Source organism: Rhineura floridana, chromosome 7 (genome assembly GCF_030035675.1).
Source record: "Rhineura floridana isolate rRhiFlo1 chromosome 7, rRhiFlo1.hap2, whole genome shotgun sequence".
Classification (NCBI taxonomy): Eukaryota; Metazoa; Chordata; class Lepidosauria; order Squamata; family Rhineuridae; genus Rhineura; species Rhineura floridana.
Window position 1 is genome coordinate 61081655 of NC_084486.1, and position 24678 is coordinate 61106332.

The 24678-nt window shown below is 40.5% G+C and overlaps 1 protein-coding gene across 6 annotated transcripts in view; it reads right to left on the reverse strand.

Moving 5' to 3' along the window:
• Positions 1–3289: 3289 nt before the first annotated feature.
• Positions 3290–24678, reverse strand: part of EDRF1 (erythroid differentiation regulatory factor 1) — a 50558-nt gene continuing 29169 nt past the window's right edge. For 4 of the 6 annotated variants that reach the window (XM_061635702.1, XM_061635699.1, XM_061635698.1 and 1 more), the window contains 13 exons: positions 23779–24039; positions 23174–23245; positions 22906–23056; positions 20613–20801; positions 18421–18621; positions 13193–13411; positions 11813–12036; positions 10662–10820; positions 10229–10378; positions 9640–9793; positions 9314–9429; positions 8835–9001; positions 3290–4175 (listed from right to left, as the gene is read on the reverse strand). In XM_061635702.1, coding sequence (XP_061491686.1) covers positions 4007–4175; positions 8835–9001; positions 9314–9429; positions 9640–9793; positions 10229–10378; positions 10662–10820; positions 11813–12036; positions 13193–13411; positions 18421–18621; positions 20613–20801; positions 22906–23056; positions 23174–23245; positions 23779–24039 — 2232 coding nt within the window. In that variant the 3' untranslated portion in view covers positions 3290–4006. The remainder of the gene's footprint in view (positions 4176–8834; positions 9002–9313; positions 9430–9639; positions 9794–10228; positions 10379–10661; positions 10821–11812; positions 12037–13192; positions 13412–18420; positions 18622–20612; positions 20802–22905; positions 23057–23173; positions 23246–23778; positions 24040–24678) is intronic. The other 2 variants (XR_009763996.1, XM_061635700.1) reach the window with 2 other exon arrangements.

Genomic DNA, 24678 nt, shown 5'->3' on the forward strand with positions numbered 1-24678 from the left:
AACCATAATTACTAATTAAAAGAGATTTAACAGGGCTCATCTAACCAAGACAAGTAAAAAAAATTGCACTGATTCTATTAGGCCAGCTCATATAATATCAAGTGGGGAAAATGCTATCTTGCTACATAGTATGTAGCCTTAGAAGAGCATCAAGCCTACAAGTCAATACCACCTAATTTGCTCAGACAGGAGGCATGATACCTGTCTACCCTAGTACAGAGCAAAAGAAAAGGTGCATTGCACCGGTATTTAGTGTTCTGGCATGGGTCATGACAGCTCCTGCTGTGTAATTTTTCTCTGATGCCAAAGTGCATTAACTGAGACTAGAGGGGAGATAATTGCTGCTTATAAAACATAAGGGATAGAGTTTATAAGCACTAAAGCAATTCAACTGTTTTGCAGTCAATGGTCAGCACTCTATGATCCACACTGCAAGAGTCAGAAAATGAAGAATGAATCCAATCCTCTTTCTCTCCCTGGTTGTTAAGTGTTTGGTTTTTTAAAAAATCATGCCAACAAAGCCTTAGATCCTTCTCAAATGGGAGCCCCAAAGCAATAAGCTGGTCTTCAATCCACAACAGGCAGTAGGAAAGAACAGCTGCAGACCTGCCCATTTCCCCCTTAGCAAGAAACTGTCAGTTTTACTGCAAGCTGCTTTCCTAGCATTTGGAAAACTGATCTCTATTCTGGACAGTTTTGCCTTCATTCAAAACTAAGTTAAGACAGCTGTGGAGGAATTGATTTGGGAGATTGTATACATGGTCAACCTAACTAATATAAAGGTGAGGCAACAGGATATATGCAGTATATATATTTAGAGATAATTTTGTTATGTACTGGAGCAACAAACCTCAAGACAATATTCAATAATGTATTATTGGGCTGTGATACGTAGTGCTTCTGATACAACGTATATTGCATACAATTATGTTATGAAATTTTTTTTTATTCTGGAAGAAAAGCTTTTTGGACAGGATTTATGTGGAGTAGATTAATGCCATTGTTACATTGTTCTCTGGAACCTCAGCTGATTGGAAACGGCATCTTTTGTTAAAATGATGTGTAGGTTTACTATGGTTCTTTTGACTTTTACCATGGGTCAAGCAAGATAGAATATAAGGTGATGGTTGTTGTGCAGTTGGCACAGGTTAAACTAAACAGTTGACTTCCTCATACTCTCCCTGTAAAAGGACAAAAGTCAGCATACAAGAAGAGATCCAGTAACACTGTGGCTATGTTGCTCAATTTGGTCTAAAAACCCTAGCAGAATCTTTTTTTAAGATAACAGCCAAGATGAAAAACTTGTCCATATTGGCTTGAAGATATTTTGTGCATGCAATCACCATTACTCTGCTTGACATAACATGCTGACCATTCAAAAGCTCAGTCTCATTAAGAGGGTAGCAGAGGCAAGGTAACACCAATAGACTAAAGCAGCTTTGTTTACATCAGTGGTATTACCATGTGGTAGTGCTACTTATGAAGAAACCTTTCATTTAGCATTTTTGCTAGAAGATGGAAATTACAGTTATGGGAAGAAACCCCCCAAGAGTCCAAGCTCATCTGCTGCAAATTTTTTGGTGACCATGGCTTGTATTCAACGTCACATGAGCAGAATATAAATTGGCCCAATTATTCTTTTCCTCCTCCCCTCTGCAACCCCTATACTCCACAAAAAGCTCCATTAGAGGCTCAGCAGTTACTGCAAATGTTATTAATTTTGAGAATTATTTAATTTTGAGAACTGTATTATTTTATTGATGTATTATGTTTTATTGATGTATTATGTTCGTGTTTTTTGTAAGCCACCTTGAGGGCCTTTGGGCCATAAGGCGGGGTATAAATTTAATTTAATTTACAAAACTTTGTGAACTGTGCCAACCAGGAGGGAGTGGGAAGTCACCCAATGTTGGGCAAAGGAATCTTCTGCAAGATTCTCCTGTCTGATTTGGGGCAATCACAGGGTCTCACTACTGGCCCAGACAATATAGCCCACAATGTACAGCAGGACCCCCACCACTACCACTTTCTGATGAGGCTTTGCAGGAGATATATGGGAGACAAGGGGAAGGGAAAGGAAATGTTCACTGCACAAGCTGTTTCTTGCTCATGCAACACTGGATATAACCCTATATTGAACTGCCAAAGGAAGTGATGGTTAAAATACACTTAAGGTGGTCCAGATATGGACTACCTCTTTTTGGATTTGCAAATTAAAAATTTGTCACTGAAATAACTGCATAGCTACTGTGTAGACAATGCTTAAGAGAACCAGGTTGCTAATTACCCAAACAGCTCAGTATATAGTACAATCTTTATAGAAGAAGCTGATTTACCCATACTGATATACCTAAATGCTGAATTTGTATTAAACTGCTTGGATCCTCAGTTGCTCCTCTGTTCACAGAAGGTAGGTGATTTCCACCAAGTTCCCTTGACTGTAGCTCCCCACACCATTATCCTTGGTAGAGACCTCATGTTAGACAGAACAGGGAGTTTCAGAATGTTGCAGCTGCCCTCATAAGAAAAGCCTGCTGAATCAGGTCAGTGGCCCATCCAGTCCAGCTTCCTGGACTTATAATGGCCAACCAGATGCCTATGGGAAGCCTGCAAGCAGGATCTGAGCACAACAGCACTCTCCCCTCCTGCAGTTTCCAGCAACTGGTATTCAGAAGTATACTGCCTCTGATAGTTGAGATAGCACATAGCTATCACAGTTAGTAACCATAGCCTTATCCTCCATGTATTTGTCTAAACTTCCTTTAAAGCCATCACTTGTGGGAGCAAATTCCATAGTTTAACTATGCAGTGTGAAATACTTTCTTTTGTCTGTTCTGAATCTTTGAAAGTTCAGCTTCATTGGATGTTCCTGAATTACTGTTATGAGGGGGAAAGTGTTTCTCTATCCACTTTCTCCATACCATGCATAATTTCACACACTTTTTCATGTTTAACAACAAAAAGGGGTCCAGTGGAAAATTAACCACAGCAAACTTTCAAGTTATACAGAATATATAGTTCAGCAAAAATGGTAGCCATTTGCAGCTATATGCATGAGGTGCATGAGGCACTGAGGGTCAAGATTTTTTTTAAAGGAACCTATGTTTTACTGATGTTACAAACGTCTAGACTTAATGTATTTGTTTACTCAGATGCTGTTTTTTGTATTTGTACTGCAAAGAATCAACATGGCCATCCCCTTGCAATTTGTTTATATTGGTATAACTTGAGGGCTTTTTTGCAGGAACATAACACAACAGAAATGAAATGCTGACCCATAGGATACATTTTTAATAAAATTCATTTAATACACAACTGTTTATTCACATTTCTGAAAAAAGAGATACAAAGGAGCCCATTTCACTTCCTATGGCAATTCGTATTTTAAGTGTTGCATTGAAGTGGAAAAGGCACATTTTTGTAGAAATATGCAATTATTTTTGCATATTTAAATATAATTTTATAGTTTTAATTAACACTGTTGGCATATGCCTTTCATTGAGGTTTTGCTCATCAGAGTATGTTTAGAAAAAACAGCAAAATGGACTTTACTGTAACACAAGGGTGGGAAACCTGTGGCCCTCCAGATGTGGTTGGACTCCATTAGGCCCTGCCAGCATAGCCAAGTCAAGGATGCTGACAGCTGGTGTCCAACCACATCTGGAGAGCTACAGATTTCCCACCTCTGGTATAATAGATTACAGTGTTAACAAAACCACTCTGCTTTGCAACACTAACAAGCCAATTTCAGTTCAGGTAAAATGAACTAACTGTACTTTTCTGTTTTAGCACTTCAAAACATAACAGAAGTATAAAAACAAAAATATATACTAATTCATAACAGCATTCAAAGGGTAACAATAAAGTTCTATTTTTCCAACTGTACAGTCTCATAAATATGTAACAATATAAATAAAACCAACAGTCTATAGAAGAGACCCACAAATCCCTTTTCTGAGTAAGGCACTGATTCAATTGTTGTGACGTGTACCAGCATTAAGTTGGGTCACTGAATTCCCAGATTATTGCCTTCATTATCCTGAGTCAGCTGTTCCAATAAGTTTAAAACAACTTCTGTTCTTTCTAGCAGCGTCAGGTTTTTGTTTGCTGCTGATCGCAAGAGAAGTGAATAAACTTTCTTATTGGCCTTAAGAATTTCTTCTTCACTGTTACCTCTGGAAGAAAGGGGAAAAAATAGGTTAATCCACTATCAGATGCATAAACAATGAATTCTACAAATAATGGCTTGGCTCCAACAGAGCAATATGTAAATGGAAGGCACTTTTACTTGTGCAAAGAGATCAGCCTTCCATGTCGCATTTGATGCCCCAACCAAGGGTACTTTTACCCTACAAGCAGCTTTTTTTTGGGGGGGGGGCAGAACTCTGCTTGCTATTTGTTGGGACAAAGCCTATATTCTTTTACACTTTTACCACTACCACACCAGCCTTTATCATAGGCCTATTAGCACATTCCTTCCTTTACCCTATGAAAGTAGATGTAAGAGCCAGGGAAGAACCTTTCCTGTGGGCAAATAGGGGGAAATTTAGCAGCAACAGCACCACAATTCAGCCCCATTTCCCTCCTTACCACATGGTGTAAATACGATTTTATCCTATTTTTCCTGCTTTCATCGGTGCAACTCAAATGTGTGCAATACCTGCAACTGAATCTCACTTTTGTCAGAATTAAATTCCCTTTCTATTTTAATGGCAACTTCTTTACAGTTACTTGGTTCATCATAACAGCTCACCATATGGGCCAGCCTCTGTGTACCTACATTAATATTTTTTAGTAGCATCTTTCTCTTTCATAATATTTCATCATAATGCTAACTGTCAGAGAGACTCAAGTGTTTCAAATAAGCTCAGATCTTTTGCAGTGTTAGTGTAAGCTCTCTATCTTTTTTTTTTTTAGCCCACTCTCATGAAATGCCCTTTGGAAAACCCTCAAAAGTGTTGTCACAGCTAGCATTATCAACTTTGCATTATCCAGAGCTATACAGAAAATGTATTGTCAGTTGGTTTCATTGTTAAGTACTCTGATCCAAGAAAGCAAGAGGCAATTAAATTCCCAACATTTGGCAAATAGAATTGACAGCTTCATTTATATGCAGATCACTTAGTCAGTTAAAAAGTTCCAGTGAACTCTATCAAATATCCAGAACTAAGCATTTCTTTTAAGGGCTTTACAACAGTTTCCATAGCCAAACACCACACAGTCATTTTATAATTGAGAAACAAAGCTATTTTATGCCATTGTTGCTCTATTATTGGTCCTGTGGTTTATGCACTGCAAGTCCACTGATGGAGTATATGCGTTCCTCATGATACATACTGGCTAGTAGTTCCCAAGATCTAAGCCTTTTGGTTAAGTATCCCAGTTTGGAGATACACCAACACCTACATCCCCGTTTGTCCACACCTACACTCTCAAAGCTAAATGCTTCAAGCCTTCTAAGCATGAGTTTTAACAGCAGGGGTGGAAACGCAATCAAATGTCTGACAAGCCTTACTGGCAAGCTCTTTGCACCCCTGATCTTTCAGTACAGAATGATTAACTCAGCCTTTCCCAACTAGTGGGCCACCAGATGTTGTTGGACCACAACTTCCATCAGCCTCAGCCAGCATTGCCAATGGTCAGGAAAGATGGGAATTGTGGTCCAACAACATCTGGTGGCCCACTAGTTGGGAAAGGCTGGATTAACTCATGGAACTCGAAGTGACCTTCAGCTCTCCAAGTAAGTTTAACTTCTCATACCCAAAGGGAACACAACTGAATATTTCACAGTGACTTGGTGCCCCAACAGGTCTTCTGTATCTTTAAAAGTTGTGCAGGGGGGAAGGGAGAATTCCACCTTGTGGTTTTTCCTATTACAGTGTTGCAAGAACACCTGCACTTGGCTGACTTTCTCTTCTCCTAAAGATACAGGATCAGTCTCAGGCCAGGAACCTGGCAACCCTACACCTAACAGGTTTCATACAGACAGGAGAGCGCAGGTCAAGGCTGAACTCAATTTTTCCCTTTAGCTCACTTTGAGCAGTATAAAGATCAGGGACATTTTGAACACAAGTGTTGCATGCAGCAGCTTCAGCCTCCTGGGCTCTGGCAAGAAGCGGCGGTGGTGGCAGGGGGTGCTAGTGTCCAGGCAGGTGGGCCTCACCCTCTATCTTCTTCAGTGCCTCTGCCCATTGCCCTCCTGCAGGGGCCACGCCTCACTGGGCTGCCGGCTCCAAAGGGCAAAAGGGGCTGCTCTCACTACCGTTTGCTTTTCCCGTCCTGGAAGAGAGAGGGGACTGCTGTGGTGCCAAGGAAGGGAAGGAGCTGTGTGTGTGCATGCACCTCTCACCAACCACCTTACCTGCATGTCTGCCTGCCTGCTCAGGCACTGCCAAGCAACAGTCTGTATGCAAAGGTGTGCTCACCGACAGACACGTGCAGAAAGACATGGGTACACTGGTGTGTGTAGCCAGGGCTGAGGAGGTGAGAAAGAGTGGCCAGCAGCTTGTTTGCAACACAGAGCAGAGAAAAGATGGCTAGAGACTTGCTTTTATTTATTTATTTATTAAAGAAAGCTGGGAATCTGGGCCACCTAATGAGCTAAGCAGGCACCAGACAGCATGGCTAGAATCCAGGTTAAAACCCAGCTAACTGGGCAATATGGCAACCCTAGCCTAAGGGCCAATCAGAAGGCTTCTCTAATGAAACTTTTCAGTGCCTTCTCACAACATGGTGTACCTCCATTCCCATACAGTTAAGCCCTCCCCATTAGCAGGCCTCAATTCTGGCCTTGAAGCACCACTCGCTCTAGATAACACATGTGTCTCCAGCATGAGGCCATTTCTCTTCGAATGAGAACAGGCTTCCTCCTAGCAACAAGAACTTACCCACAAGTCTACAGTACAGGGCCATTTTCTTAGGCCAAAAAATTGGTGTTTTTGACAGTGTGCATAACTCAAGATTCAACTCCAGTCCCAGGCAGCAACAGTCCTTGGCAATTATCATATAAGAGCCATGCCTGAACCCTCATATCCCAGCCCAATCACCAAGATCATCCAGAGGAGCGCTGTTGGTTGTCCTCCATGTTAGAGTCCTGAATGGCCTTCATTACAAGTTTGACATTTTGTGTCACTAGTCCCATGCTGTGGAAGACACTTCTACCAGAGATTTAGCAAGCACCCTCAGCTGGGATATCTTATGGCAGGGGTAGCCAACGTGGCATCCACAAGATGATGTTGGACTACAAATCCCATCATCCTTAACCATTGGCCATACTGAGTGGGGCTGACGAAAGCTGTAGTTCAGCAACATTTGGAGGTCACCACATTTGTTTACTCCTGTCTTGTGATCTTGCTGTTGTGGAGTTTAAGGGGGCGATTTTATTACAAGTTTTTGTGTGATTTAATACAGGATCATTTTTGGTTTTATGTATTGTGTTTAATTGCAATTATGTTATCTTCCACTTGTTTCATATTGCTGTTATCACCATGAAACTTTTTTTGTATGTGGTGATTAGTAAATAAAGATTCAGTAATAATAAATAGCTACATTATGAGGTTGGAGGAAACTGATCAAGGCTATACCAGAAGTATGATTCTTGCTACAACACCCTTCTGCTTTCATTTTTAAAGAGTTTGAAAAATTAACATTAAAAAATAATGCAGCTGGAATTTGTATGTACAGTCTTTGGGGAAAAGCTAAAGAGAATTACTAGTAATTCAAAGAGTAGAATAAATGAAAATCTAAATATTCTACTGTGGCATTATCAGTTTCTGAGTCTGTACAATATACTGCAACAAATATTGAACAATTATTGGTGCTAACAGATTATACAACATACAAGTTAAAAGAAATTACATTTTGGTCTTCTGTATTTATATTGCCACCTTGTGGAGACTTAAGAATTCTAACACAAAAACCATGAAAAAAACGGAAGCACAGCAAACTCCCTGCTATTATTCTATCCTGCCGTGTATTGATCTTCTTTCCATTTGGAATGCTGCAGTTGCTAGACTATATTTAACACACATACCAACAGAAGCACTTAGAAAGTTGACTATCATGTGGATAAGTTGGCAGGTGATTGGCACTCCAAGTCACTCTTATGCTTTTCTTAAAACCTTTTTGCCTCTCCCACTTGGTTCTAGCAACCTACTAAAATCTTAACGCTGAAGAAAATGGCAAATATTATATGCAGACTACCAGCTCTTACATAAAGAACATCACATCAAAGTAACAGCATATATTTTATTCTCTCTTCCTCTCTTCCACCTCTGAACAGCAAGGTTTAAGGGCAGGTGGACAGAGCTTGCCTAGCCTATGTAGGCACCTCAACCAGTGGTAATGCCTTTCCTACAGCAGCCTCAATGCCAATCCTTCTCCATTTCCAAACTGAATATGAGGAACATGAAAAGAAGACACACAAGCATTTCCTCAACTACTTCAAACATAAAGGTAACACAATGTAGACTTAAAAGACAAAATTAAGTTCTCTGCTGGATCCAAAGATGCCTTTCTGCTCATGGAATGAGTCCTCTACAGTATACCTTATCTTACAGAGCTGTGGAAGAAAAGTAAACTAAATCTAAAATGTCTGCTTATGCTACAGATTGTGCAACCATTTTCCTACACAGAAATTTGGATGACTACAAAATTCACCTACTATAACATTGGGTTAATTCTGCAGCATTTGCAAAACAATGATATGGCTATTATCTTTTCATTCATAGTTCTTTGGATCCAAACGTATAGTTTGCATCCAAAACTCAATCTGAGAAAATCTACTCATGCCACACAAATAAGCTACAGAGAAATGGTACCATATACTGACTTACCCAGCTTTCTTTTTAGTTGATGTAAGCAATTTGATGGACTGAAGAAGAATAAAGGACAACCGAGATTCAAATATACCAAGGAGTTTTAATATTTCTTCCTTATTGAGGCCAGTAGAGGAATCTTCAGTTAGCACTCTTTTCATATTGCTTTTGTTATCCTCAAGTCTCTAAAACAGAAAGGGAATTCATGAAAATAAGTTATCTAGTCTAAATAAAGTAACATTGTGAGCTGCTTTGGCAGGATCTTTGGTTTTGAGAAGTGGCATACAGTGTCACTTAAATAAAAACAAACATTACGTAACAAGACGTGTGCCTAATTGTATGGATGTTTAAAAACACTTATAGGAGCATAATGAAAAATACATACGTTACATTTAACACATCCATCCAAACACAGGTTTTTAGTCAGCTTTGAATCCTGTAAATTATCATTTAATATGCCATAACTACAGATAACTACCATATTATTTTTGAGTTACCTGCTCACATTCAGCAACAAGTTCCTTTCTGATGAGTTGAAACACAGACTGGGTTTTTATCATTATATCCAAAGCCCCAGACAAAGTCTTCAGTTTTCCAGCACTGCTATTTTGACCTAGATTAGATCACAATGACATTAATAAACTCAACACTTCTCAATTACACAATTCTCTGTCTAAGAATATTTGGAGAATTTAAGAAAAATCCAGTGTTCTCCAAAGCAACTGGCAAGTTCCATTTTAACCCAGGGAATCGCTGGTCATCATTTATTTTTGAAAATAGTCTGGACAATATTTATCCAAAATACAGCAATCATCCAACCTACCTGTCATCTGAAATTCTGCAAATGCTACTCTTTCCAACTGCACACGAAGAAGCTCACATGGTGCATCCTTCAGGAGCTGAAAAAACTTCACAGCTTTACTATAATGAAGATCAACTAGTACTCTGTGCTGTTTCCGCTGATGTTCATCACCAACCTTTAACAAAAAAAATTGTTCAAAGTTAATTTTGTGTATTAAGGTAACCTCGCTTTTTCATATATTTACTACATAACTGCGTAAACATTTACAGAAAATACAAGTTCAGAAACAAGTATGTGAAATCATGTATAGTCTCCTGTTGAATGCCATAACATCTTCTTGTTAGAGTGCTTTGCAATTATGCTACTGGTGGTGTTATCAGGGCTAACACAATAATAGCACCAAAATAAAATATGCTAACCACTACCTGGAAAGGTCATTAGAGTAATGCAGACAAGGATGCAGCCATAAATCCACAATTCACACTTTAAAGAATATAACAAAACTTATGCCTAAAAAATAAAACACTATGCACGCATCCTTTTACATATTAACCAACGCAGGTGTGCTCCATCATAGATATATTAGTGTAGAATCTCTTTGGACAAATACCTGGTTTCTCAAACAGCTGTGGTACAGGGAAGCCAGCCTGTGGTGAATTGTAGCTGCCCGGTACTGGCAAAGAGGCTGCCGTGCAGACACTGTGTCAACATCACAATATTTCAGGGATTTCATCATCGACTCGCTAACTTCTTTTTCTATCTAACACACAAAGAAAAAGCTTTCAAAATCTTTAATTTAGATGCTATATACAGCATGATTCTGAGACACTCTCCCTTTTTTCCCATTGTAAATGCTACAGCTGGTGTGGGGAACCTTTGACCTTCCAGCGTTGCTGAACTTTAATCCCCATCAGCTCCAGCAATGGTCAGGGTTGATGGGAGCTGTAGTTCAGCAAGATCTGAAGGGACAAAGGTTCACCACACATGTGCTACAGGAATGGTAAATTATCAACAAAAATTATTTAAAAATTCTTATATGTTACCTGTTCCTGAGCCTTTCTGGATAATGGAGCATAATCTTGCAACAGAGTTGCCATAGTAAAATAAGTAGTAGATAGTTCCCAGTTGACAGAATCCCAGACAGCAGGATGGACTTCCCTTTTGCCGAGTGACCTCAAGGCCTTCAGATAGTAGTCAATAGCCTACATTGCATAGCAAAATAAGTTACTGACATGTTTATATCAGTCAATAATATTAATGATGGTCTTTGCAATGACTAAACAGCATACTAGCCATTAACATAACATCGCTGTAGTCTTTTTGCTTCTTTGGCCTCACATACATTAGCAAGCAAACATTTTCACTTTTAATACAGATTCAACATACATTAACCAATGAACTCAATTACAATTATTTAAACTACCAACACTTCCAAAAAAACCCTGTTCCTTTTATAAGGAATAACTGGTTGAATGACACTGTGAGCGGTATGTAGCCACTAACTATGGTATCTATGGTCCCCCTCAGTATCAAGGCTGTAATCCTAAGCAAGTTTCAGTCAACTTGGTGAGACAGTGTCAGTTCAGAATGTTTACTTGCCTATTCATGCAAGCAGACTACGTAAGCATTTACTGAGATGACCAGTGTTACATCAGGTAAGAGTACTCACAGACGTTTTAGCAGCATCTACAGCTGATCTTCCCCTCCTCTGGAGAGATCAGCTGGAGCACAGGGAGCTCCAGCCCCCCTCCAGCTGATCGCCCCACTGGCACCATATTAGCGGAACACCAAAAAGCGGGGAGCAGAGAAGCGGGGCCCTACTGTATTTTTAATGTATCATTCGCAACAGTAAATACATAGACATATAATCTAAACCCAAGACACAAATTCTCAATAAATACCACTTCTGTACATTTAGATGTATTCCTTGGTAGAAATCATGGCACAGACCTATTCTTCTAACAAGGAATAGTAATCAACTGAAGAATATTTATGTTTTTATAAAAGTACTGCTTATTTATACAATATAACACTGTGGTGTAGAACAATATACACAATAAAATATAAAACATCATAAAAACAGTAACAATGATCATTAAAATGACTGGCTGATCAAAAATTAAATAGGCCTGTCTACATAAAAAAGTTTTCAAAAGACACCTGAACATCAAAGTCAAGTCGGGGGGGGGGTTACCTTGTTATAATAAAGAGCCTCTTCAGGGGAAAATTCTCTTTTAAAGTCTTCTGCGGCAGCACAATGAGCATGAGCACAAATCCTCATCAGTCTTCCCATGTTACACAACAGAAGAGCAGCATTGGTTGCATCATCAATGGAGTCAAAGTTTTGAATCCCTTTTTCAAAAAAAGAGAAGCTTTTCTTCCACAGTTGCTGTTCTGCTGGAGATACTGTTCTACTCTCTTGAACAGTGCAAAAAGGCAGAGGTACATTTTAAGAAATCAGAAGTACCAATACCTCCATTGGTTAAGTATTTTAATACCATTCTGAAATTTAAATTTCTTCTTCAATACATGACTTCTATGACGGCTGCCCAGCTAGAACTATACTGTGCTATTTATGCTGTCTGAGCAATGTTACAATAAAGGACCTAAATGTAATTTTATAGAACCCATAAAGACAATTACCTCCAGGAAGGGAAAACTCTTCCAAAGAGCACATTTTACCAACTACTCCAGAGTTCTCCTTACAAAAACAAAGTGATCTCAGTTTTCCTCTCCACAAAGCACTAGTTACATTCAAATTTAGCTAAATTCCATTGAAGAAACTAATGATAAACAGGGAAATGTGTTTTAAATCTTAATCTATATAACTTTCTATGACATTCAACCTAAATCTTCTCTAGTGTACATATCCTCTTCAACCTTTTCTGCAGAATGTACCTGATCACATCTATAACGCACACACTGAAAAACAAAAACAAAACAAAAATCCAGGCCTCTAACTTGTGAGTTACCACCACGTTACTAAAAATGTTTCACATCCTTATTTTCAATTGAAATCATCGCTCGTAAGTGTTAGTGTCAAGCAACCGTACAGGCCAGAACGAATGTGATGCAGCTTTCCCAGGACTACATGATCCCTCAACTCACCCCACCCCTCAGAAAAACAAGTTTGAATTCTTTGGTCAGCCTTTTCATAAATAATGAGAAGTAATTATCAGCAGAAAAATTAGCAATGATTACTACTAACAAAAGTTCCATCTTAACCTGGATTTGAAAACAGCTTGATATTCAAGAAAAGTGCCAGGGGAAGCAATACAAAACTTCATACCCTGTTCCCAATCACTTTTCTATGGATGGCAATGGTCATGTTCAGTCTACACCAGTCCCTTGTGATGCAAGTAGTTCTATACGCACTGCAGTGCTTTTATTTCTGTTAACTTAAGGCTATCCACGGCAGTTTCCCAAAACCAAATTTGCTTCATACTATACAATAAACCATGATTACATGAGCTCTACAGCATCTACCAGTTCTAGTATTCTTTTCAGATCACTAAAGTTCTAAACTTATCAAAAATTAAAACACCAATAGAAATATATATATATGTATACTTGCCCACTCTTTCACTCTGTAAAGCAGCAGCTTGGTTCATGTAAAACACTCCAATTTCATTTCGTATGTTACCCATCCTCTTCAGTACTTGTTTATATTGCTCTGGATTCTGCCCTTTTAAATTACTAAAAAGCAAGATTTCACTAGCTGCCTCATAGCATTTGCAGCTAATTGAAAGCTGGCATTCCAAATCTGTAGACAAGTCAGTAGCCCAAGAAAATACTAGAAGAGAAAATTAACAAACCAATGTGAATTTTTGCAATATTGCAATTTCTAAAGTACCATAAAAGTATATCACAGGCAATCCAACAATGGCCATTCAAGGAATTATCATCACAATTTCTATTTATTTATTTTATTTATTTATTGCACTTGTATACCGCCCCATAGCCGAAGCTCTCTGGGCGGTTTACAGCAATCAAAAACATTAAAACAAATGTACAATTTAAAACACATATTTTAAAAACAATTTGAAACACAATTTTAAAATTTAAAACAATATAAAAACAATTTAAAACACATGCTAAAATGCCTGGGAGAAGAGGAAAGTCTTGACCTGGTGCCGAAAAGATAACAGTGTTGGCGCCAGGTGTACCTCATCACAGAGATCATTGGATAATTTTGGGGCCACCACTGAGAAGTCCCTTTCCCTTGTTGCCACCCTCTGAGCTTCCCTTGGAGTAGGCACCCAGAGGAAGGCCTTTGATCTTGAACATAGTGTATGGGTGGGTTCGTATCAGGAGAGGCGTTCCATTAGGTATTGTGGTCCCAAGCCGTGTAAGGCTTTATAGGTCCAAACCAGCACCTTGAATTGAGCTCAGAAACATACAGGCAGCCAATGCAAGCGGGCCAGAATTGGTTTTATACGTTCGGACCGTCTGGTCCCTGTTACCAATCTAGCTGCTGCATTTTGCACAAGCTGCAGTTTCCGAACCGTCTTCAAAGGCAGCCCCACGTAGAGTGCATTGCAGTAATCTAATTTGGAGGTTACCAGAGCATGGACAACTGAAGCCAGGTTATCCCTGTCCAGATAGGGACGTAGTTGGGCCACCAACCGAAGTTGGTGGAAGGCACTCCGTGCCACCGAGGCTACCTGAGCCTCAAGTGACAGAGATGGTTCTAGGAGAACCCCCAAGCTACGAACCTGCTCCTTCAGGGGGAGTGCAACCCCATCCAGAACAGGTTGATCATCCACCATCTGGTCAGAAGAACCACCCACTAGCAGCATCTTAGTCTTGTCTGGATTGAGCCTCAGTTTATTAGCCCTCATCCAGTCCATTGTCGCAGCCAGGCACTGGTTCAGCACATTGACAGCCTCACCTGAAGAAGATGAAAAGGAGAAATAGAGCTGCGTGTCATCAGCATACTGATGGCAATGCACTCCAAAGCTCCGGATGACCGCACCCAACGGTTTCATGTAGATGTTGAACAGCATAAGGGACATAACTGACCCCTGCGGAGCCCCATACTGGAGAGTACAGGGTGCCGAGTAATGTTCCCCAAGCACCACCTTCTGGAGGCAACCTGCCAAGTAGGAGTGGAACCACCGCAATGCAGTCCCTCCCACTCCCAACTCAGCCAGTCTCCCCAGAAGGATACCATGGTCGATGGTATCGAAAGCTGCTGAGAGATCAAGGAGAATCAACAGAGTCACACTCCCCGTCTCTCTCCCGACAGAGGTCATCATACAGGGCGGCCAAGGCTGTTTCCGTGCCAAAACCAGGCCTGAAACCCGACTGAAATGGATCCAGATAATCGGTCTCATCCAAGAGTGTCTGGAGCTGGCCTGCAACCACTCGTTCCCAGGACCTTGCCCAGGAATGGAACATATTTGCTACCAGCCTATAATTAAGATTTTCTGGGTCCAGGGAGGGCCTCTTCAGGAGTGGTCTCACTACTGCCTCTTTCAGGCAGCCAGGGACCATCCCCTCTCGCACTTCCCTGGCCCAGCCGGCTGTTCCGTCCCTGCTAGCTTTTATTAGCCAAGAAGGGCAAGGATCCAGCACAGAAGTAGTTGCACGAACCTGTCCAAGCACCTTGTCAATGTCCTCAAGCTGCACCAACTGAAACTCATCCAAGAAATCGGGACAAGGCTATGCTCTGGATACCTCGCTTGATTCACCTGCTATAACACTGGAGTCTAAGTCCTGGCGGATGCTAAAGATTTTATTCTGGAAGTGCCTAGCAAATTCATTACAGCGGGCCTCAGATGGTTCTACTAGGTCCTTGGGGCCAGAGTGTAATAGCCCCCGGACAATTCTGAAGAGCTCCACTGGGAGGCAGATTGATGATTTGATAGTGGCAGCAAAATATTGTTTTTTTGCTGCCCTCACTGCCCCTAAATACAGCTTACCATAGGCACTTGCCAGTGTATAATTGCATCTACTAGGAGTTCACCTTCATCTGCACTCAATCCGTCTCCTATATTGTTTCATCACTCTCAGCTCTGGGGTATACCATGGAGCCGTATGAGCTCTACACAGGAGAGGGTGCTCAGGAGCAATCATGTCAACCACCTGGGTCATTTCTGTATTCCACAGTTCAACCAGGGCTTCAACATGAGCACCAGCCCTATCAGCCGGAAAACTCCCCAGAGACCTTTGGAAACCATCTGGAGCCATTAGTCTCTGGGGGTGGACCAACTTAATAGGCCCCCCACCCTTCCAGAGGGGAAAAGCCGCTGTAAGTCTAAACTTCAGCAAGCAGTGATTTGTCCATGACAGAGGGACTGATATTCAGATCACCAACTCCATGTCCAGATACAAAAACCAAATCTAGAGTATGCCCTGCTACAAGCGTTGGGCCAATGGCATATTGGGACAGTCCCATGGTTGTCATGGAGACCATGAAATCCTGAGCAGCCCCGGATAAGGTGGCCTCGGCATGGATTTGACATCCCCCAGAACCAACAGTCTGGGGGATCTCAACAGTACACCCGAGACTACCTCCGTCAGCTCAGCTAGGGAGTCTGTTGGGCAGCGGGGTGGGTGGTACACCAACAGAATCCCCAGTCTGTCCTGCTGACCCAACATAAGGTGCAAACACTCCAGACCAGTAGTCACATGGACAGGGTGCTTGCAGAGGAAGATGGAGCTCCTATAGACCACAGCAACCCCCCCTCCCCAACCCTCAGGTCTACCCTGATGCTGGACCAGGTACCCTAGTGGACATAGCCGGGAGAGACTGACTCCCCCCTCCTCACCCACCCAGGTCTTGGTTATACATGCCAGATTGGCTGCCTCATCCACAATTAAATCAATCGGCATTTAGCAGCAGCATCCGGAGGCCTGAGAGCTGGCTGATAGGGCAACCAACAAACCTACGGGTGCGGGGAGGACCGGAACAAGGCACAGCCATTAACTGCCTGGGCTGCGTTCCCCTTACCTGGCAAGTCCTCCTCACAACGCCATATCTCCCTCTACCCATCACTACACTAATTGGCCCCCCCTCAAATCTCCTCACTTGGCTCTGAGTCCTCTCTCCCAGGCACATAACTGAAGACCCAGAAAAAGGCAGACAAAGCAGGAGCCACCTCAGCCAGCCGGCTTATGTATCCCCTCCAAAGAAGGGACAGGTGGAAAAAATCAGCCACAGCTGGCTGAGTACCTGGGGCCTGGTCCTGCAAGATGGACTTCTGCTCTGCGGGGGTCACAACTGGGACTTTTCAGTGTATAAAGAATTTTGTAGCTTTTAAAAGCTGTACAAAATGATATGATTTTATACTGAAAATACTTAATATTGATTTAATGTTATGAAATAAAAAACTTTCTGTGACCATTCGTGTTAAGTCCCCAACTGCACTATGCCTTGACAACCACTTTAAACAGTAATGTTTTTCCCCCAAAGAATCTCAGTTCCCAGAGTGGTTTAACAATCAATCCCTCTTCCCAGGGAACTCTGTAAACTGCAGCTCTATGAGGGGAATAGGACTCTCCTAAACTCTCAGCACACCTTAACAAATTACAGTTCCCAGAATTCTTTGAGGGACTCCATGACTTCTTAAAAGTGGAAGAACGCTGCTTTAAATGTATAGTACAGATGGGGCTTTAGAGTGCTGTTTGGATCAGTGCTGCACAAGTGTCTCAGCCACTTATTGCAAAGTGATACTCTTCAGTTAGAAAGCAACATTAAACAGTGACGAAACTCTCTCACACCCTATCTCCATGTTATATTTTGGGGCGGAGGGGGGTTCAGTTGAGCAACCACACGGATAAATATTGCTCCTCATCTAGACACTGGGTACAAATGAAAAGATTGTATCCACAAAGAGATCCTCTACGTCAGGAGGGATCCTCACTCAAATTAGGATATACCCCCACTCACACATGGACAATTGCTACAGAGCCCCTTCTTACAACTAGAAGTTGGGGCATGGTGGCAGGGACAGGACTAGCCCACATGGCCCCATAACCCCAATTCCTCAAACATGTGAAGGAATTCTCTGAACCCTGCTATTGTGAAGCCAACACTCATACTCAGTTTTAAATGAAACTTGTAGAGAGTGAAACTTGCTATTCTACAGGGACTTCATCCTCGTCTCATCAGAAGAGTATCTGCATTCTTACAGCTAAGAGAGACATTTATCTGAAACAGCTGCCAATGGATGAAGGCTTTTAAGGGGACAGAGCAAGGGGAAAAGAAAGGATGGGATCAGCAGAATATTGACGCAGTATATTATATATTTTGTAGTAATAGTGTAGAAGATCCTCCGTGGTGCAGAGTGGTAAGTGGCGGTAACGCAGCCGAAAGCTCTGCTCATGGCCGGAGTTTGATTCCAACGGAAGGAGGAAGTCGAATCTCCGGTAGAAGGGGTCGAGGTCCACTCAGCCTTCCATCCATCCGTGGTCGGTAAAATGAGTACCCGGCATATGCTGGGGGGTAAAGAAAGGCCGGGGAAGGAACTGGCAATCCCACACCATATATATGGTCTGCCTAGTAAACGTCGCAAGATGTCGCCCTAAGAGTCAGAAACAACTCGCACTACAAGTGCAGGGACACCTTTACCTTTAGTAATAGTGTAAGTGGGCCTATTTACTGAACTTATGCTTTTACCTGTGTCTTTTGGTTTTAAACACTGTATTAATTTGATTGATGTATTGTTTTATTTATTGAAGCAAAGCACAAAAGTGCTTTGTTTTCACCATATATAGTGAAAAGTGGTGTATAAACATTGGAAGTAAATAACCAACCAATTATCTGAGTACACTGCAATTCAGATGCTAAATCATTACCTTGGCAACTGGATTCTCTATGAAGACTATGTAGTATTTCCTGATCTTCTTTTGTTTGATAGTTATACTCTTCAAGATATGCAGCTCTGTTGTTTGCATTCTGGGCCAGCATTAGTTGGATATCACCACAAAGAGTTAAACTCTGACAAAGAAACAGGAGTACTTCAGAAAGCATGTTCGTGCAGAGGCAGCAATATGCATCTAGTTGGGGGAAAAATAAGGAACGAAACCAGTGAACAGAATGCCTTTTTGTTATGAAGACACACAAAGAAACTGTGCTCAGGTAGTGTCATAAATTTCTGGAAACACTGGTGTATGCGTGCTTAGTTATCTGACTTTGAATTTGCTGACTTTGGTTAGTAGTGCTGAGGTGGGGAACCTCTGGTTTGTGGGTCTAATTAGGCCTGCCAAGTCTTAAAGGTTGGCCAGCAAAACCTTTGCCCACCTTTTCCATACATGGTGCCATATATGACATTAAGCCCAGAACACCACAAGCTAAATTCTTCTTGATTATTACTGTATATAATGTGTAACTTTAGTACCTTGTATTGTATTTCATATTTTATATTGTATTCAAAATTTTGTTGCTGTGTACTGTATTTTTGCTTTGTACTGTAAGTCACTTTGAGTTATTACTGTAATAGAAAAAAGGGGTATAAATATCAAATCTAATCTAACAGAAGAAGAATCAGGAGTGCAATCAAAACTTGGCAACCTTATTTTGTTGCCCTGTGTATCCAAGCCACTCCTGCAAAGAAGGAATCATGAACACGCTTAAAAGTTCCCTTGAAGTTGAGTCACCTGACATAATGGTGTCAGGTGACTGACAGGCTGGTAGCTCTGCCCACTTGTCAAAGTGGCCCACATGGAGTGGAGGATTCTGTCCCCCCTCCCTTGCTTTAAGGACTGCAAAGACCTGTAAGACATGCTTTATGTGCACGGGCACAGTTTTGACATTTGAGTATCTCTAAGTTCATTAATTAATTGGGTTTATAAAACAGTGGAGAACAATAAAAAGACAATGAGCAGGCTCTTCAGCATTCTTCAATACAATGTTCCAGTTCTGATACTCTTATCTGCATCCAAACCAGGCTTGTTGATTTTTTTAAACTGGAAAAATGGTTTATGCATATTCAGTCATCAATGAGTCAAATATCAACCAACCAATCTGAATCAGCGTTTTGAACATATAGCAATGCAGTTTGGCAGCACAGAATTATACAGAAGTGAGTACCAATTAATCCAACACCTACTCAGAAGAAGAAAATGGCATGCTTAAGACCTAATGGATGCAATCTCTGAACTCCCAAACATACTGCTATAGACATTATGGACTGATTTACATGCAATGCTAAGCCATGGTTCAATACTAAGTGCATAAACAAGGACCTGCTGACAAAAGCTCAGGCTTGTGCACTTCCCGTTTTCCCTCTTATGTGTCTGGGAGGACTTCGGCAGTTTAGTTTCACTTTCTAAGGCTTAAAATCGGACATAATCTTTTTGGCCCCGTGGGCCAACTTTGACAGAGGGTGGGGCAGATGACCTGTCATGATGATGTCAGGTGACTGATAGGTGGGTGGTTCTGCCCACCTATCAGCATTAGCCCATGGGATGGGGGGTGGGATTTACTTCTCAAGCATGTTCTCTGCAGTTGATGAGCAGAGGAGTCAATCCTGTACTCCGCAGTGATCTCCATCACGAGCATGTTCCCTATAGGAAATTCACTGACAAAGCAGCATCCAGCAAGACTGAACCCTGCCCCTGCCCATCAGCCAATGTCACCCAGTGATGTCAGCCAATTGAGAGATGGGTGTGGTTTGTGGAAAATGGTCTTGTGGGGTCAACTGGACTCCTTGGCGGGCCAAGATTGGCCCATAGGCCAGATGTTCTCTACCTCTGGCTTAGAACAAACTGATCAGTTTCTAAATAAGTCAACTTCAAACCATAAAAGCTAGTTTAGCCAGACTTTGTTTTAATTCACTTTCTTTTGTTCATATGTCAAGACAAGCCAGGTGTTGTGAAAAGTTAATCTAAACTCTGCTGAAGTCCTCTTCCCAGACAGGGAGGAGGAAAAGGGGAAACGATCCTTCCTTTTCGTGGACATATTGTGTACAAACACAAACTAAGCATTCAGAGTGGATACAAACTGTCATTTTATATCTCAACCCTACAATAAAAATATTCCAACTTACCATGGCACTGTAAAGTTAGTTTTATGTACCGCAATGCTCTCCCATATTTCTGAAGACTCACAGAAGCATCAGAGAGAACATAGTAAGCCTTTGAGGATTTCAAGATCAACTGAAGCTTCATTTTGTACTGCCAGGACCCAGGGATCATTCCTGACAGACTAGAATGTTTAACTTCTTGAAATGAGCCCACTGCAATTAAAAAATAAAGCAATTCATCCTTATTAACCAATCTAAAATCTAGAATGAACGGGTAAAGTTTGATATGATTCTATTCATGTTAACTGGAAGCAAAGCTATTATGCCTTGTACCACATTTCCATTTATCTCTAATAATGCAAACTTGTGACACAGATTTTTTGAAAAAGGACAGTATATGAAACTATGGATCTCACTGCTGTTAAGAAATTTAATCAAAGGGAATACTTTAAAAGAAATGGGGGTGCCACAGCATCTGATTGTCCTGATGTGCAACGTATACTCTGCACAAAAGGCTACTGTAAGGACAGAATATGGAGAAACCAATTGGTTCCCAATTGGAAAGGGTGTGAGACAGGGGTGTATTTTATCACCCTATTTGTTTAATCTATACGCAGAACATATCGTATGGAAAGCAGGATTGGACCAAGATGAAGGAGGTGTGAAAATTGGAGGGAGAAATATCAATAATTTAAGATATGCAGACGATACCATACTACTAGCAGAAACTAGTAATGATTTAAAATGAATGCTGATGAAAGTTAAAGAGGAAAGCACAAAAACAGGACTACAGCTGAACGTCAAAAAGACTAAAGTAATGACAACAGATGATTTATGTAACTTTAGCATTGACAATGAGGACATTGAACTTGTCAAGGATTATCAATACCTAGGTACAGTCATTAACCAAAATGGAGACAATAGTCAAGAAATCAGAGGAAGGCTAGGACTGGGGAGGGCAGCTATGAGAGAACTAGAAAAGGTCCTCAAATGCAAAGATGTATCACTAAACACTAAAGTCAGGATCATTCAGACCATGGTATTCCCAATATCTATGTATGGATGTGAAAGCTGGATAATGAAAAAAGCAGATAGGAGAAAAATCAACTCCTTTGAAATGTAATGTTGGAGGAGAGCTTGCGCATACCATGGACTGCAAAAAAGACAAATAATTGGGTGTTAGAACAAATTAAACCAGAACTATCACTAGAAGCTAAAATGATGAAACTGAGGTTATCATACTTTGGACACATCATGAGAAGACATGATTCACTAAAAAAGACAATAATGCTGGGAAAAACAGAAGGGAGTAGAAAAAGAGGAAGACCAAACAAGAGATGGATTGATTCCCTAAAGGAAGCCACAGACATGAATTTACAAGATCTGAACAGGCTGGTTCACGACAGATGCAGTTGGAGGACGCCGATTCATAGGGTCACCATAAGTCGTAGTCGGCTTCAAGGCACATAACAACACCACCACATTATTTTTGCTGATCTTCAAGTAAATTATTTATAGAGGATTAAAACAATGTAGTATCCATAGCTTAAACTAGAAAGTTTCATTTGCATAAGAATTTAATTATTTATTGCTGCCCTGGGCTCCTGCTGGGAGGAAGGGTGGGATATAAATCAATCAAACAAACAAACAAACATTTATAACCTGACCTTTCCTTAACAAATCAAGGCAGATAACACTACAAGTTAAAAAAATTAAACACTTTCAGAACAGATTGACAATTACATTAAGCAGCTATGAAACGCTACAACAGGAGAGCGAAAAAGACAAAATGCCAACAAAAATAATTTAACTTCAGCAACTAACTTGAGCAATCTTATGTTTTATTACAACCAAGCAGTTATACAAATTTTGTTAAAGGTAAAGGTGTCCCCGCACTTATAGTGCGAGTCGTTTCCGACTCTTAGGGTGACATCTTGTGACATTTACAAGGCAGACCGTATATATGGGGTGGGATTGCCAGTTCTTTCCCCGGCCTTTCTTTACCCCCCAGCATGTGCCGGGTACTCATTTTATCGACCACGGATGGATGGAAGGCTGAGTGGACCTCGACCCCTTTTACCGGAGATTCGACTTCCTCCTTCCGTTGGAATCGAACTCCGGCCATGAGCAGAGCTTTGGCTGCGTTACTGCCACTTACCACTCTGCGCCACGGAGGATTCTTTGTTAAATTTTGTTAAATAAATTAAAATAAAATAACTTCAAAAAAGGGAGCAACCATTTATGGCGAAAAGCCTTCCTAAAAAGGCTTTTTTTGGCTATCCTACTAAAGGGCATTTAAGGAGCAAGGCAAGCTTACTTTTGTCTAAAAACAAGGCCATCTGCTTTTCCAGACATTCAGGACCAACACTTGTTGATTCATCTTCATATTTTAATGGAATAGGAATGTTGGGATCTGCTGCAGGAAGATCACTTTCCTTCTTAATGCTGCTATCAACAGATTTTAAGCCCTATTTTAAACAAAAAAGCATTTCAGTGATTATTTACACTTTGATAGGGATGTTAGGATAATGCACTTTTTTGTGTGAGGATACAATGTATTAAAACAATTAGTTAAAAAAACCTACCTCAAGAACATAGTTGAGCACTAGTCTGCACCGTTCTTCAGTGTCATGGCAAACAGGAAATGCACAACTAGGCTTCATAGAAAATATAAAAGACAGCCCACTGACTCATTGAAATACAATAGAAAATTCTTTCATCAACAACAACTAAAGAAACCACTGACTCTGGTTAGGGATCCAGTTTTCAATATTCATATTGGGATACAGTAAACTAAGCTAACAATGAGCAACACAAAAAATTTAAATGAGTACCACACTGCAACCACAAATATTTTTCTAAGGCCTACTTTACTTCACAAAGTTTGACACTGGCTATTTTCCTCAAATCTTCAGAAATAAACTATGTAAGAAAAATTATTCTCTTTAAATAAACGTTAGACATCTCTCTTTTTTTATTTTAGACAAATTTCATTTCTATGGAAGGCAAATGCATGTATACATACAGTGAAGGTTTTCGATGTCCTCCCCCACTGCCCCCAACCTTGTGGTGATAGCCCACAATCGAGGGAAAGGTTTACCTAATTTTCCTGACAAAAAGAATTCAATCATATTTACACAATTATGTTACCACTACAAAAATTCCAATCTTAATTGAGCCAACAACTTACACGTATTTGATGAGTAGATTTATATTTTTCAGGTACAGACAATTCTCCAACTGATTTTATTACAGCAACTGCTTTGTTGTCATCAGGAGGATCTGAGCTAGTGCTATAGGAACCATTTTCATCACTATCAGGCATTTCTTCCTCCTCCTCACTGTAGCTTTCATCAGAGTTACCATTTAAGGGGAACTCACCATCACCTTCTTTTTTTGGCTCATCAAGCTGGAACAGTTCTGAGAGCATGTAGTTTGCTGAAGCAATAATCTTATTAGGAAAAGAGAAAAGGTCAATTCAAGTGGTTTCTCAACATTGGACATCAACTTTTAAGTATCTGAAAGTTAATTTTACAAGCCGGAGTTATAATTAGCTTGATTATTTAGATGATATTCTGTTTGTTATCATAAAGGGGGCTAGAAGTTTTCATTTTTTTGCTTTATTTTTATGTATTGATTAAGAAATGAGTGGACTTTCTTATGTCCAATTTAGCAGATATAAAAATAAGGTTGATGTTTTTTAACTTGATTTTTATTCATTTTTAATTGTAGCCTAGGGGATATCTTGTTCAGACTACTATTTTTGCTATGATTTTTCTTGTAGTTTTTGTAGTTCATTTTTATATGCAACGTTTATACGAAATGTTGATTCTACAAAGGATGTTCTGTACAGTTATCAATTGTATTTTATAGGTTGTGTAGGGTTTTGTTGTTGTTGCAATTGCTGTTTAAGATGTTTAACTTACATTGTATGCTGCTTAGAGTTTCATTTAAATATAAGCAGTATATACATTGTCTAAATAAATAATTAATAATGTATTTTAAAACATGCATAGTCTGGTTTAGGCATAATGCTAAACCTTAGTTTCGTGTTATAAGAATGAGCCTTGGAAGCTGAGACAGAAGAAGA